This window comes from Onychostruthus taczanowskii, unplaced genomic scaffold, assembly GCF_017590055.1.
Source record: "Onychostruthus taczanowskii isolate IOZ18803 unplaced genomic scaffold, ASM1759005v1 scaffold12, whole genome shotgun sequence".
In the NCBI taxonomy this organism is placed as follows: domain Eukaryota; kingdom Metazoa; phylum Chordata; class Aves; order Passeriformes; family Passeridae; genus Onychostruthus; species Onychostruthus taczanowskii.
In genome coordinates, this window is record NW_024498351.1 from 6,383,325 (window position 1) to 6,397,887 (window position 14,563).

The following is a 14,563-nucleotide window of genomic DNA, read 5'->3' on the forward strand; positions in this document are numbered from 1 at the left end:
CCAAGGCTCCCATTTTCCCTGGCACTCCCTCCTCTCCAAGTCCATACTTTCCAAATCTTTGCCATCTCCCAGGAGGTTTAGTGCACCTGTTTCCAATTCCCCAGTGGTGCAATTGCAGTATCCCTCCAGCTGCCAGCCTTGGTCACAAACCTCTTACCCACACTGGAACTGCTACACCCCCACAGGATATGACTCCTGTGCAGCCTTTTTAATGTTTTTTTTTTTCTTTTTTCCTTTTATTTTCTTTTTTTTTTTCTTTTAACCTTTGAAAATAGTTACTTAGGAAGAAGTCTCAATTCTGTATTAGCTTCATAGCAAGTAACAAGTATAATCTTTTACCTTGAAAATTTGCAAGGTTGCTTTATATAATAAAGAAAATTTTAGGAGAACATTTGAAGACAAAAATGGTGGGGAAAATGTAACATGCATTAAATTAAAAAGAATGAAAGAGGAACTGGAAAACTAGAATCAAAACCAAGCTGTACTGCCAGTTTTATAATCCCATGCTTCAAATAGTGAACCAGATGGGCTTATTAAAGATATATTAGATTTATAGGAGTCTTAGCATAGATTTAAGTAATGTGGGTGTCTTTGTAACTAAATATGCATGCTTATTTATTGTTTATTTATTTCATTCATTGTAAGTGTTTATTGGCTTGTTTCATGCATTAGCATTTATGAGATAATGAATTTCAAAGACATTAGCCATTGCTCTGACTATGTGACTTTTCCTTAATCCCCAGAAAAGCAAAAAACCTGTAAATCTGACACTCCCTTAGTTGAGTCAGTATTTAGTATGACAGTTACTAACACTGTCACTGGGGTAAGATTTATCTTTCTCCAGTTTCAGGAGAGCAACAAGCTAATTCTTCTAATGACATCCTTGAGATCCTTGACCTTGAAATATAACAAGATCAACATTTGTGTGTAAAGTAAATGATATCTAGCCTCAAGAAAGTGTACCAGTGGCTAGTTACAGATCTTATTAGATGAGGAGCTTCAAATCTTTCAGTTTATTTACTCATGCTCCTCACTCACATTTGAGCCTTAAGCTTTGGATTGTGATAAGTAGGCACCTAGTGCAGCTGCCAGAAGTGCAGCTTACACTCTGGTACTAGGGTCTCTGAGGCCATGCCAACATTCATCAGGCAGCAAATGGTTGCTGAATAGAATATTTCTGTGCTTCTGTCTCACTTTATTCTTACCTTGAAAAGGTAGAAGTCTTTTAGACTCTGAAAGTGAACCTTTCATTGTAGGAATCCACTCCAAAGAAAATTAGCTACTGGTCGCTGTGGCCTCAGTTGCTCTACTGAACATGTTAATAAAAGCTCCACAAAAATCTTTTCAGCTAGAATGTATAAATTAGTTCTGTAGAGTTCAATCCAAGATTGTAAGGTATAGTTTTTTAAGGTCTAAAAAGTGGGTTTACAAATGTTTTTGGCACCAGTCATGATATTAATTATCACATATTAAGATAGTAAAAACTTTAAAGTCAGTAGGAAGAAAATACTATATCCAAGACATTGAGCCAGTCTGTGTTATTGGCTAATTTTGTTATTCAGGAGAAGGATAGAGGCTGCCTTTCAGCAGTCAAGTATGGAACTTGGTGCAGTACACTGTTAGAGAATGAACAGAGTGCCTGGGACACAGGCAAAATTGTCCCAGTTATATTAAGAGGCAGTATGTTTGTTTTATTTTACTTGCTAATGCAATTCATTGTGATCCATAATTAGTGTTCATTTCCAGTCTGCAGGTAAGTGAAATTTTTTTTTTAAAGCAAAGCATCCTATGCTCACTTTTTATCCTTATGGGAATGTTTGTATATGAATGCTTCAGATACAGTAGATGGAAAGTAAGCCAGAGGATCTCCAGTCTGCAGGTGTTGGTAAGTGAAATTTTTTTTTTTAAAGCAAAGCATCCTATGCTCACTTTTTATCCTTATGGGAATGTTTGTATATGAATGCTTCAGATACAGTAGATGGAAAGTAAGCCAGAGGATTACACTGAGGATTCAGTTCAGTATTTGCTGTATCATTCTGTTCTGAGATAACACATCTGGTCATTCTTTATTATCCCCATAGACAAAAAAAAAAAAAAAAAAAAAGTCCAGCTTTGCAGTGATACATTGATACTACACATTTCTAAATAAAGCATCATAAAATTTTGTGGGTTAAAATCACATGACTGTTAACATTCCTTTATGCTTCAGTGTTCTAAGAGCTATTGTCAATTTGAGATTAATGCTAAATAAAATATCATATCAATCTTATTGGAATCCAAATGGGAACAGTAGCTAAAGAATCTGTTGTTTGTGATCAAGTAGAAATTAATATTTTTATAGGCCAATACAGATAGTTTCATTTTAATTTACATTTTCACATCCTCAGTTACTTAAAACATATCTGAAGGAAATAATCTCTCTGTGAATGAAAAATTTTTCATGCACTATAAGAAACATAGTTGAGACTCCTTTTGGCCAACGTTTTTATAGACATCAATTCTATTTCATTAAGCCTCTCAGTCATAAATAATAATTTATCATTAGCATTCACAAAACCAAAATGGGACATTCTGAACTTGGAGATTAAACTAAGTTTTCACTACATGATAGCCATTTCTAAAGTTAGCTTTTTCCAAATGTAGCTGTTCGTGCTACTATTTTCACAGGAGCCTGTGAGAAATCTTTCTTTGGCGTCAAGCTTGTATTTGTCCCTTGTGATATGAATCCTGTGTTGATGGTGACATTTGGAAGCCTTATTAGGGGAAATGCCTGGTGAAATCCATGATGAATATGACCTTTTAACAGCCTTTGCACATGTGGGCTTTTTTCATTATAAGGGCTTCATGAAATGCCCTTTATCTAGAAAGCTTCCTGTAGATTCTGGAAGCTCAAATAGGGAATGACTGTGACCCTCAGTCACCTCCACGTTTTCATCTTCTCAGTGAATTGGGAACAAAGGTTTTTTGATTTGCTCGTACAGCTTTGCTCATCAGCAAAAACTTTCCTTTTACCTAAGGTCTGAATATCACAATTGTGAGCAGCTCATTCAGAGAATTGCTCCTGCTATAGCACAATTTAGATTTCTGGGACAATGCTATTTTAATTTAAAGAACTTAGAGTCTTTTGTCTTAAGCATCATAAATTTCTCTTCCACCTTTCCAGAATTAGATGCACATTGTAAAATATTTCTTTAGAAAAATCAATTTCCCAACTGTGTGATGTTTGATGGGACAGGGAAACCATAACAACCAGTTTAGCCTCACTTATTTGTTTCTCTGTTTATAAAATGAAGGTTATCATTATTAAGAATTCATCAATAACTGCACTACCCTACCTAAGTGTTTAACTTGTTCATTAGCTGAAGGCATGTGCACTTTGTACACCTGCTGCACTGACCACATTGTGAAGTCCCATTCACTGTTGCAAAACATCATTCACTATTGTCTGTTTCAGAGGAAGAGCAAAGCCAGTGCCATTAAAGGGAAGTTTTCTTATTCAATATATTGTTTTCTCTTTTTGTAGGTATTTTCTCAGTGCTCAGCTTGGCATCTGAATGTACCACTCTTGCTGCTGAACTTCCCAAAGTGTCTTATGTGAAGGCCTTAGATGTCTGGCTGATTGTTTGCCTTCTCTTTGGGTTTGCATCCCTGGTGGAATACGCTGTGGTTCAGGTAATGCTAAACAATCCAAAGAGAATTGAAGCTGAAAAAGCAAAGATTGCCAAGGCAGAGCAAGTGGAAGGGAAGGGTGGAAATGCCGCCAAGAAGAACACTGTGAATGGCACAGGGACTCCTGTTCACATCAGCACTTTACAGGTAGGAACTGCAAAGCTTTGTATGCAAAATCAGCATTCTTCTCTATTAACCCAATTCCAGGAATATAGTGTTTGTAATAATTTTGAATCGTGCTTAATCTTGGAAGGAGTCAAGACAGTAAAAACATGCTGGTAACTAATGGCCAGCCATCTGACCAATTGGTCCCTAGTGATTTGGGGTCAGAAGTTCTAAGTGAAAAAATTGTCTTTTCATACCATAGCAACCATAGGTTGCTGGTTAGCTTCAGGTAAATAAAGTAGCAAGCAGCTTTACAGTTGCTGTTTTTCTCATAATAAATAGCAGCTGTCAAACTGTAACTATTCAGAGGACAGAACTCTCAGACAGTATTTGCTGAGAGCGTACTCAAATAACACCCAGCTCATTGCTTTGCCTGGGCTAGCCACAGCTGCACTGCATTGCATGCCTATGAAGCCAGGAACCACAAGTCAAGACATTTGTAGACAAAAGACCTGTCTGTTTGTGTCAAACAGTTCCTGCATTTCTTTTGTTGCCAGATGGAGTTTATGTGTAAATCAGTCAGATTTCACTATATGGTTAAAAATGACATGTACATCTTCACTTAGGCCGAAGTGTTCCATCATATTGCTAAATTCCTGATATTTTAGAAGTCCCTGTTTGTGCTTCAAGAGTTATCAGACGTCCCAGTCCAACTGCCTTCAGTCCTAAGTGGTATTTACTTGACGTTTATTCTGCAGAAGAAAACATGTTATTCTACAGCATATCTATTATGAATTTGGCTTGTCCTTTTCAATGACTCAGCAATTCTGTTGTATAAAATAAAGCTATTAGGCTAGATCCAAGTGGTAATATTGGTACACTGTGACTTCAATGTTTCTTTAAGAAAGGAATAGTTTATGCAAGAATGGCTGAAATCTTGTCTTAGTATCAAGCTGGGATTGCCCCATAACTAATTGTCCCCAGTCCAGAAGAGCTGCAGGTATTGCAGAACAGTGCACCTAACTATCATGATTCTCATCTGGTAGAAGAATCTTTGGGAAATGCTTTGGTAGGCAACCAGTCTCGGCTTAGAGTAACCCCATGACTGCTTTGACTTGTGTCATGAGTAATTCCCCAAGCCTAGGCAACATCAGAAAGAAAGTGGCTCTGCTGTGGTTTTGCTTTCCCTGAACTGAATGTGATAATTTTGTGTTCAGCAATCTGCAGGTCCCAAATTCTGCTGTTTCTTCTGACAGAATAGTTGCAAAAACTCAGCAGAGCAGCATCTAATATATTTTTCCTATTTCTAGCACTGGTATACAGTGTGTTTTAAGACTTAGAAGGGGAATCATTATCCACAGAAGTTCAGCAATGTTCCTCATGAGTGGTGTCTAGCAGTAGGCGGAAGGTTTTTAGAATTCAGAATTCAGTCTGCCCTCCTCTTTAGCATTTCCTCTCCATGATCTTGAGATGCCAGGCTCAGCTTCTCATGTTTGACCTGCACTTTTCAGGGTCTTCCCAATCTTCCCGGTTTGTTATGAGAAACCTTTAACATTCAAGTAGCTTCTGATGATCTTTATACAGAGATTTACAAAAAAGAAATTATTCTACAAGCCATAGTGGAAATAGGTATTCCTTGCTGTAAAAGTTGGTCATGTGGCTGAGTGGCCCATGGCTAATGATCCAACTTGAATTAATCCACCTGCTTTGAAACACACCCTACCAGAGGAAACGTATCCGAGGCTGGTAATTTCTGTGAAGATGACCAGGTTGAGATAGAAAAAGGTCCCAGACTAGTTAATCATTTGACATCAGGATGTGGTAGGACAGTAATGCTAGATTTTATATATTTTAAAGCTATAAATCTGCCTAGATGAAAACTCCCTCTCTAAATCTGCTATTGCGTAGGAGTACTTTGAAAGTTCTTGGCTCTGAAAAAGCCTGTACTAAAGTCCTAAATCAGAACAGGTGTAAATCTTTTGGTAGCTCTGACTTCTAATCCAAAACTAGGCCTGCCTCATAAAATTTGGATTGCTCCCATACAGACCTAGTAATGATCAAGTAGAGAATGCATTTGTCATATGGAAAATATGCAAGGGAGAGAAACATTAAAGAAGCAGGTAATGGAAAAAAACTGTATGTTGAAAGGCATAAAGAATACAAAACAAAAAGAGGCCAGAGAGCTGTCCCAGAACTTCAGGAGCTGTTTCTCATCAGGGTCATGTAGGATTGTGTGGGAGGCAAGAGCAAATACTTTGCTAAATATCTGGAAAGACTTAGGTGGCCCAGTGTATAGCTTAAGGAGAAAAGGATGACTTATAACTGCACCCCTGTAATAAGTATATGTCCTATAGAAATGTTTATGTTCTTTTTCCACATAGGAGGTGATATTCAGACAAAAGTGACTGAGGGTGTAGCTGGAAATGTCAGCATAGCTAGGCTTGAAACCAGATGGGACCAGATGGGACTTGAAGTAAATTCAACAGAAAAACATGGAAGCAGGCAACTCGAAGTGGGGAAACAGCATGAATAATTCCATTTATAAGTGTTTCTCCTGTTTAAATTTAGGTCTTACATATTATGAAACATTAACTTAATGGTGCTGATACATATCTGTAAGTTGTTCAGAGGGGAATCAAATTTAAAAAGAGAAGTTACTTTATTTCACTTTAAAATGCCCTTGATCCTGATGCTGTGGTAGTTTGTGTTCCCTGAGCAGCAAGTTGTGCCCTTCCTGCTTTTGCAGTGTTGCAGCAGTGATGTGTCTGCAGGAGATCTTGGGAAAGGGCCTGCATGTGAGGTACAGGGGACTTGCTGGGTTGAGAAGATCCTTGGTTATTAGGAGGATCAGAGGGAAGCAAGTGGGGCAATCAAATATCCCTGGTTCCAGTCTTCATGAAACAACTTGTTTTCATGTGCTTGCTCCGTTTGTGAAAGTTAAAATGGCATATGGTTTGGAGACTTGGCATATTTTATTTTAGTAAAAAACCACCATAACAAAACCTCATGATAATCCCTAAAAATACAAGCAGCTATTCCAATTTTATGGAGTAAAGGGATAAGCTTTTCAGTATATCATGAATATTAAAAGCTTAATATAATTCATAATTGCAATCTAGGAGAAGAGATCCCCTATAACAGAACCTGCAAGGGTCCATTGAAAGTTTTCAGCAGAAAGCACTTTTGTCACTGTATCAATAGTCAATGGTCATGATCAATAATCACCACCAGTGACAGTGAATATGGCAGGGTGAAAAGAGTGCTCACAATTTGCCAATCACCCAAAGATGGAGAAAGGCTTCTATGGATGTACAGCTACTTCACCAGATCCTAAGAACTGGCTGATGTAAAAGCTGCATGTTGCTAGCACACGCCAACCCCTCAAGTCCAAGCTTTATGAGTCATGCTCCCTCCAACAAAAACCCTTGAAATGTCAGTGCCATTTTAAATCCAGAGGTTTATCAATATGACTGTCTGATTAAAGTCAAGTGGTCTGTCTGTCAAGATCACCCTGAATCTGTAGGGAAAAGGAGAGAAAATAAGCACTTCTGATGTGCTTTTCTAGGAGAAGCAGTGGCTATGCACTTAGAGGCAAAAAACCATGAGAAAATACAGCTTGGCTCCCTCAGCTCATAGCGACTGCAAGTAGATGCTGTTCTAAGCAGAGGAGAAAATTATGCAATCTGGTGATAACTGCTTGCACTGGCTTTTTATTGGGAATCCTCAGCAGGAGTTTGTGTGTGTTTCCTAGCAATGAAACATCATACAGTGAGAAAAACAAGCAAAAAGGGAAATGTTTTGAAGATGAATCTTGGTTTTTTTTTTTTTGCTTTCATTGCTGACGCGATTACAGTGAGAGATTGCACTGTTAACTATAACAACACCCCTCAATTTGAAAAGTCACATTTTCATCAAGCCCGTTTTTAGAAGCTGTCCCCCACAGATAATGTGCTAATGACTGGAGAGAACATTTGCTAAAAGAATGGTTCTGGCAGATGATGAATAGCACTATGCAAGTGATGGTAATAGCTCTAATGCCAGTTATTTTTAAAAAGTGCTGCTATTGCTTGCTTTATCTTGTCAGAGCCATGTCTAGTCTCTGAAACCAGAGATGGGTTATGTTCATCTCTACTGAGTTATAATGTACTTGAACACTGGTGGTGACCTGTGGTGACTTATTCTTCTCAGGCTTTTTCCCCTCACATGGAACTACAGACTCTTTTTTTTTTTATTGTAGAACCACCAAAAATCCAGCTTACATTTTACCTTGTACACAAAACCACAGGCTGCAGCCTATTTTAATAGTTCCTGACAGCATTTCAGGTACAGAGTAGGTACTTTCTGCTCCAATGACTCCCATATTCATCCTTGGAGATAATTCAAACACGACTGTAAAAAGGCCTTGAGCAGTCTGCTTTGAGCAGAGGGTTGGACTAGATGATCTCCAGAGGTCCCTGCCAACCTCAGCTGTGCTGTAATACTGTGATATTTTATGCATTAATATTTTTTGTCCTGTACTTTGCAAGGAATATTTGGAATGTGGTAGCATATTCCTGCTGAGCTGAACCAGAAAATAGACCCAATGTGAATACAGACTAATGCTAAACAATCACTACTTTATTGATGATCTACATCTATCATTATGGCAAGAACAAGAGAAGAGCACAAAACAAGTGCAAGAGAGATTAATAACAGAGCTTGCTAAAAAACTCCTTCAATCTTGTATGGAAGCCCCTTCCAGAGCTGGCAGCACTGGGGACAGATCTGCATGCCAGCAGGAGGCTGGGAGCACAGCAGCAGAGTGGTTTTGTGGCAAGGAGGATGTGCTCTGTTGGACAGGGAACACAGCATTCTAGTGGGGAAGCTCTTCAGCCTGAGGGACACGTGCTGGGCTTGAAAAGATGCCAGTGCTGTAGCATGTTTGAAGCCTTGCTAGGAGTTATGGACAATACGTTTCTGCTGTCAAAAATGATGGCTTTTATATTACCCTTCATCCTGATGGATAAAGAGGACTTGATCACAGGATGAACAGTCAATTGAAAAGGATCTTTATTCTATTTGCACAAAACAAATTGAATTAAGTCCCTGATATTTTTGGTGCTGTGAAAGGTCAGATTTCACAAATTTGACAACTGTCTAATCTGGATGGAAGAATTTAAACAAAAAGTGTAAATGGGACTGGTGAGCTAATAATGTTCAAACCAGAAGTAAACTAATTAGTAAGTAAACTTAAGTAAACTTAAATTAGTACACTAATTTAAGAAAAACCCCAAAACCTAACAAACAGCATGATTGAAAACATTCCCCAAAGATTTAAAACTAATTCAGCTTTGAGCATTTCTCTTTTCTCCTCACTGGCAAATTGGAGGTGATAGCAGTTAATATAAGCTGAACTCAATAAAATAATTGTGCAAGTAAGAAAAGATATATGCTTAGCATAACTGAGGGCAATAGGAAGTTACTTTGCGTACAGAGGAAGAATACAATGCCTTGTAAGATGAGTAATGGTACTATACTGGGTAAAGATAGAGGTTCTGTAAGTATCAAGAATTTACTGAGAAGAGAAAAGCATTGACAAATATTCTGCTCTATGTCTGGGGGAAAGCCAGATGTATTCAATGTGTGGATGAAATAGTTCTCATTCACAGTAGCTTATGAGAATGTTAAACAGTAACTATTAAAGTTAGACATTTTACAATCAATATTTCAGCTTAAGTTGCATCTAGAATTTTTTTACAAAGCTGGTCTGTGAGTGCTGTGGAGCATTAATGTTGATTTTTTAATAAATCCTTTAAATCTGGGAGGGTTTCAAAATACATCAAGAAGCTAACTTTGTGCCAGTACTTTTAAAAGCTAAGTGGCATTAACATGAATAATTATAAGCCTGACATCAATCAGTGGAGAATATTGCATAGCTTACAGTGCTCTATCTAATAATTATTGTTTATAAGTATTAATTATCTTTAATATTACTCATAATTCAGCCCCATGTTAGCTAATAAATGGGGCAGTGAAATAAAAGTTGATCTGTGTGTTTATTGATTTAATCAAACTGAATATAACTTTTTTAAATATTATCAATTAGGTTGACAGAGGTAATGATGCAAAGGTAAGATACTCTTTAAGAACATTTTTCTTGGCTTCATATGTCAGTCTGATTACATCATCTGAACTATGCAGAATCAAGGTTAGTTTCGTTACCATCTCTGTGTACCAGCAGTTAATCACACTAACTATAGTCATGCCTTGTGAACATTGAAGCCTAATAAATTCAGATTAGAAATAAGGTACATATGTTTCTGAGGAACAAGGTCATGGAAAAAATTCTCCATCCTGGATGTTTTTAAAGGAAAATCTAGTGTAACTAGTTTGGGCAATAAATGTGGAAAGTGAGGAGGAGCACCAGAAGCAGCAGAGGCAGAGCTGGGGAGTTGGTTGCTCCTCCCTGCCAGTCTGCATGCATAGGCAGCACTTATTCTTTCATCTCTTTCCCCATTTTCTTCTTACATTATTCCACTAATTCTGCAACCAAAGGCATTCTGCAGAGGCACACATGCTGCAGCTCTGGAGCAGCAGCAGGTGCTGAGCTTGGCACCGAGCACCAGTCAGCCTGAATTATTTAAAAGTTGAGAAAGGATCATCACAAGGGGCCTTATGGAGTCTAGGAGGCATTTTTAGGCATTTCTGAGCTGTTCTTCAAAAGACAGGTGTTCTGTCCATCATACCAAACCTAGACAAGGTTGTCCAGTCCTGGAAGAAACAGGGAACTAGGTTTGTGTTTCGGGCCAAGCCCCAAGAGCCGTCACCTTCCTGCGGTGTCCTTGCCCCCCACCAAATCCATGCCAGAGGGACAAGGATGTTCCCAGCTGCCTGGGAATGCAGGGTGTCCCTACACTATCCCTGAAGCCTTCCCTTCCCAAACAGTTGCTCCTCATCCCCTGCTGGGGAAAAACCATAAATCTGATGGAAGCATCCTGTGGGTTGGGTCTGGCCCACAGGTCATGATGCTGGGGCAGGATAAGGCAAATGACATCAAATATTTTCTGTGTCAGGATATAGTCAAAAGGATATAGCATTTAACATTTTTCTTTTCTTTACACACCTTCAGTGTAGTACTCTAAAATCAAGTCCTACAATATTTTTTGTACAGAAAAGGTTTCTATAGCCTTTGGTAAGTTTTTTGTGCAGTAAATGTGGAAAGTCAGGAGAAACAGAGGCATTGTTAGGATTATTGTTAGGCTTCTAGCACAAATCAAGACAAAATTAATAAAAAACCAGATAATCATATATACTTTATATTATCTAACATTGTTTAAGGAAAGCTGGAGTGAATTTAGATTAAAACAACAGAAACATTGGAGAATTGAAGAGATATATGAGAAAAAAATTTAAAATATGTTTATGCAGCAGCTGAGTGTAGTAAATCGAAGAATGTCAGATTTGTAAAGCCAAGGAAATAGATGAAATTATTTTCAAAAGTTACGTATACTTACTAAAGAAAAATTTGGGCCAGGTTGCTCATACAAGGAAAATTGTGTCACCCTGATAAATCAGTACTCCAGCTGACACTGAACTAAGCAGAGCTCTGTGTGAACATGCTGTGAACAGTTCTCTGCTTATAAGGCAGAGGTGACCTAGAATCCACTCTCAGTCCTGAATGGGAATGAGAACTGACTTGTAACAGTCTTTAGGGGAGCACTCTAGATACTGCAGTTGGAACAGGAATTTTCTGTGCTATAAATGAGAGAATTTAGGCTACAATTAGTGTCACTGAATTTTTACAACATATTGCTGGTAGTATGAGGAATGGACTACAAGTTTTCAAATCCAAAAGGAGGCCTATAATTTCATACATGATTCTATTTCTTGTAGTGGCCTTACTAAATCTTGCTAGGTCTCACCATGGAAAACATCTAATATTCCTATGACTCCAGTTAACATTCATCCCAGTCCTGCAAGCTCATTTTCCATTGCACAAGGGTCTGCTTTCTATCTTTATTACCTATGTCATTGGATGTGATCTGATTGGAAGGAATGTCTCAGACTGGTGAATAATAGCATCCTGTCACCCAGGGTTGTATAATCATGTTTATCTGTGTCTTAGTCACCACCTTACTGGACAGTTTGGCCCTGCTACTCCAGTAATGAACACTGTCTTAGGCTGTCAGATCTTTGAGGACTGGGAGACAGTTGCAAGAGATTTGTATGTATAGTTTTGCCTGCCATCAGGGAACACCTATCTTGTTTTTCTTTTTTATAACCTGGACTCTTGATTTTGTGGAGTGTTAGAAATGGTATTCTCCAATTTAGTACTCCCACCAAAACCATGCAGTGCTCCACCTCCTTGCTCCAAGTGGAGGCACAAAAGGTAAAGATAATGGTTTGAGATAAGAAAAATTTACTGAAAATGGCAATGAGATAAAAAATCAAGCAGTTAACAGCAATAATAACAACAAAAGGTGTAAGAAAATAAATTATTCACAGAAAAATTCTCTGGCAATAGGCAATACCAGATGGTTCCCGCTGCACGTTTGTCGACCAGAAGAAAAGTCTTTGTGCCAGAAGAGAATCTCTTTCCCCAGCCCTGGCAATGACATGACGTGATATAGAATAACCTCTGTGCCCTGGCCATGCCTCCTCCTGGCTACTGCAAAAATGAACTCTCTCCCTGGCTGGAACCAGGACAAACCTGCACCTCTGTTTAATGCATTGGTTTCAAAATGTATTGCTTTAATGAGAAATAGGACTCTGGAAAATCTGGGAAGGTGCATCCACTCTTTTTCAGAAGGAATAGCGCCATGCTTTTTTTCCACCTTTCACTAGAATCAGTTTTGTCAATAATAGGAGTAAAAGCCCCAATCAAAGTTTAAGTCTTTTCCTGACTGCCTCAGTTCTTTCCACACAGGAGATGTTGTCACTGTCATAGAGAAGCTAATAATATCCTTCAGAACATTTTTTCATTAATCCATAAACCTGTTACTGTATTTTATGACACTATTGTTATTTTAGTAGCTACAAAATATGACCATGCAAATTTCCCAAACTATCAGCCAAAAACTGCAGAAAACCAGAGGTGGAGAGAGCTGAGGGTAAAATACCTGAGGCCATTGTGGAGGAGAGACAGGCTAATGGGTAAAAGGGACAAGCAGCTTTTCGCATAACTGAGTTTTAGTGGACCAGTGGCTCCAGAAAGCCTTACTGAAACATACATTTATGTCAGTTGCCCATGGGTATAGCCTGAAGACTATCAGTTTTCAACTAAAGCTAAGGTTATATATGTGAACAACTTTATAGTCTGTATTCTTTTTTCTTCTTTTTTCTCTCTGCTTTCCTGAGTAGTCCAACTGAAATGAAAATTTGGGGGTGGTTTACCCAAGTCACAAAGCACAGTGCCTTGCAAGTAGTCTCTAAATCACTTAAGCTCCCTGAACAGCGTGGGGTTGGTTCTCCTAGAGATGAGTTGAATCTGAAAGAAAAAGTTTATAAAATCGAAGGAAGAGAATATAGGAACATTTAATTATTGCTTGATCCCCAAGAGCACTAAAGGAGCTATAGGAAACACAGGAATTCTGTTGTTGGATTTAGATTTCACAGTTAAACACTTCTGCAGTGCTGAGAATAGTGTTACATCTGTGTTCCCTGTCTTTAGAAGGCACTAAGCTCCACAGGTACAATGCAAGATGGTCACTGTAGGATGAGATATAGGATCCTGACCTGATAAGTCTTTAGAACCAGAATAAACTGAAATTAATTGCATCAAACATTGAATTTTAGAGTTAATTTTGACTATGGGTTTCAGAGCTTAGAAAAATGCAAATATTGAATAATATCAGGTCTACAGGTTTATCAGCACAGAATCAAAATCCAAAAATACTCCCCACAAAAATATTCTCTCCCCTTCTGTCATCTTAAAATGAAGGAGTCTAACTATAGCAGATTGCAGAGCATGAGGCACCTTGTGCATGGAAAATTACACAATTATAAATGTTTGGATTAGTTGATATGATTGACTGATCATCCTTAAGTACTTTATAACATAACCATTCCACAAATTAGTCTGATGTAATGTATCCCTATCAACAAGTAATTTGCTCTGTGTTTGTTTGCAGTGTACTTTAGCAGCTGCATGAAGTTTGCTAATGAGTTGTGGTGAGTCGATCATGATTCTCCTCACTCTTTATTTCATAGGTTGGTGAGACCAGATGCAAAAAAGTTTGCACTTCGAAATCTGATCTGAGATCCAATGATTTCAGCATCGTTGGAAGCTTGCCAAGGGATTTTGAATTATCAAATTATGACTGTTATGGGAAGCCCATTGAAGTCAACAATGGGCTCGGGAAATCTCAAGCCAAGAGCAACAAGAAGCCTCCTCCTCCCAAGCCTGTCATTCCATCAGCAGCAAAGAGAATCGATCTTTATGCAAGAGCACTGTTTCCTTTTTGCTTCTTGTTCTTCAACGTCATATACTGGTCCATATATTTATGATAAATCTTTTATTTATTTTTTTCATATGTGTAAAATATAGCCCATTTCATTATCCCTTCCCAGTCATGAAGGCCACTGTGTGAAATTATTTGCATTTGCAAAGCAATATGTTGCATCTTGATGCCGTGCGATTGTACTGAACATGTGGCATCTGAAATTCGAATGAAAGCATGACACTGCAATGTCTGTGCTCTGACCAACTTTGTATATAAATGTACAGCATACATCCTGCTTTAGGAATATATATGAAGGACGATGCCTACTACATTATAAAGCTGAATAACGCTCTTCAGTTATTAGTAAC

At 38.2% G+C, this 14,563-nt stretch overlaps 1 protein-coding gene across 1 annotated transcript in view; it reads left to right on the forward strand.

Moving 5' to 3' along the window:
* Positions 1-14,259, forward strand: part of GLRB (glycine receptor beta) — a 45,395-nt gene extending 31,136 nt beyond the window's left edge. Inside the window, exons 8-9 of the mRNA XM_041428000.1 lie at positions 3,524-3,816; positions 13,963-14,259. Coding sequence (XP_041283934.1) covers positions 3,524-3,816; positions 13,963-14,259 — 590 coding nt within the window. The remainder of the gene's footprint in view (positions 1-3,523; positions 3,817-13,962) is intronic.
* Positions 14,260-14,563: the final 304 nt, after the last annotated feature.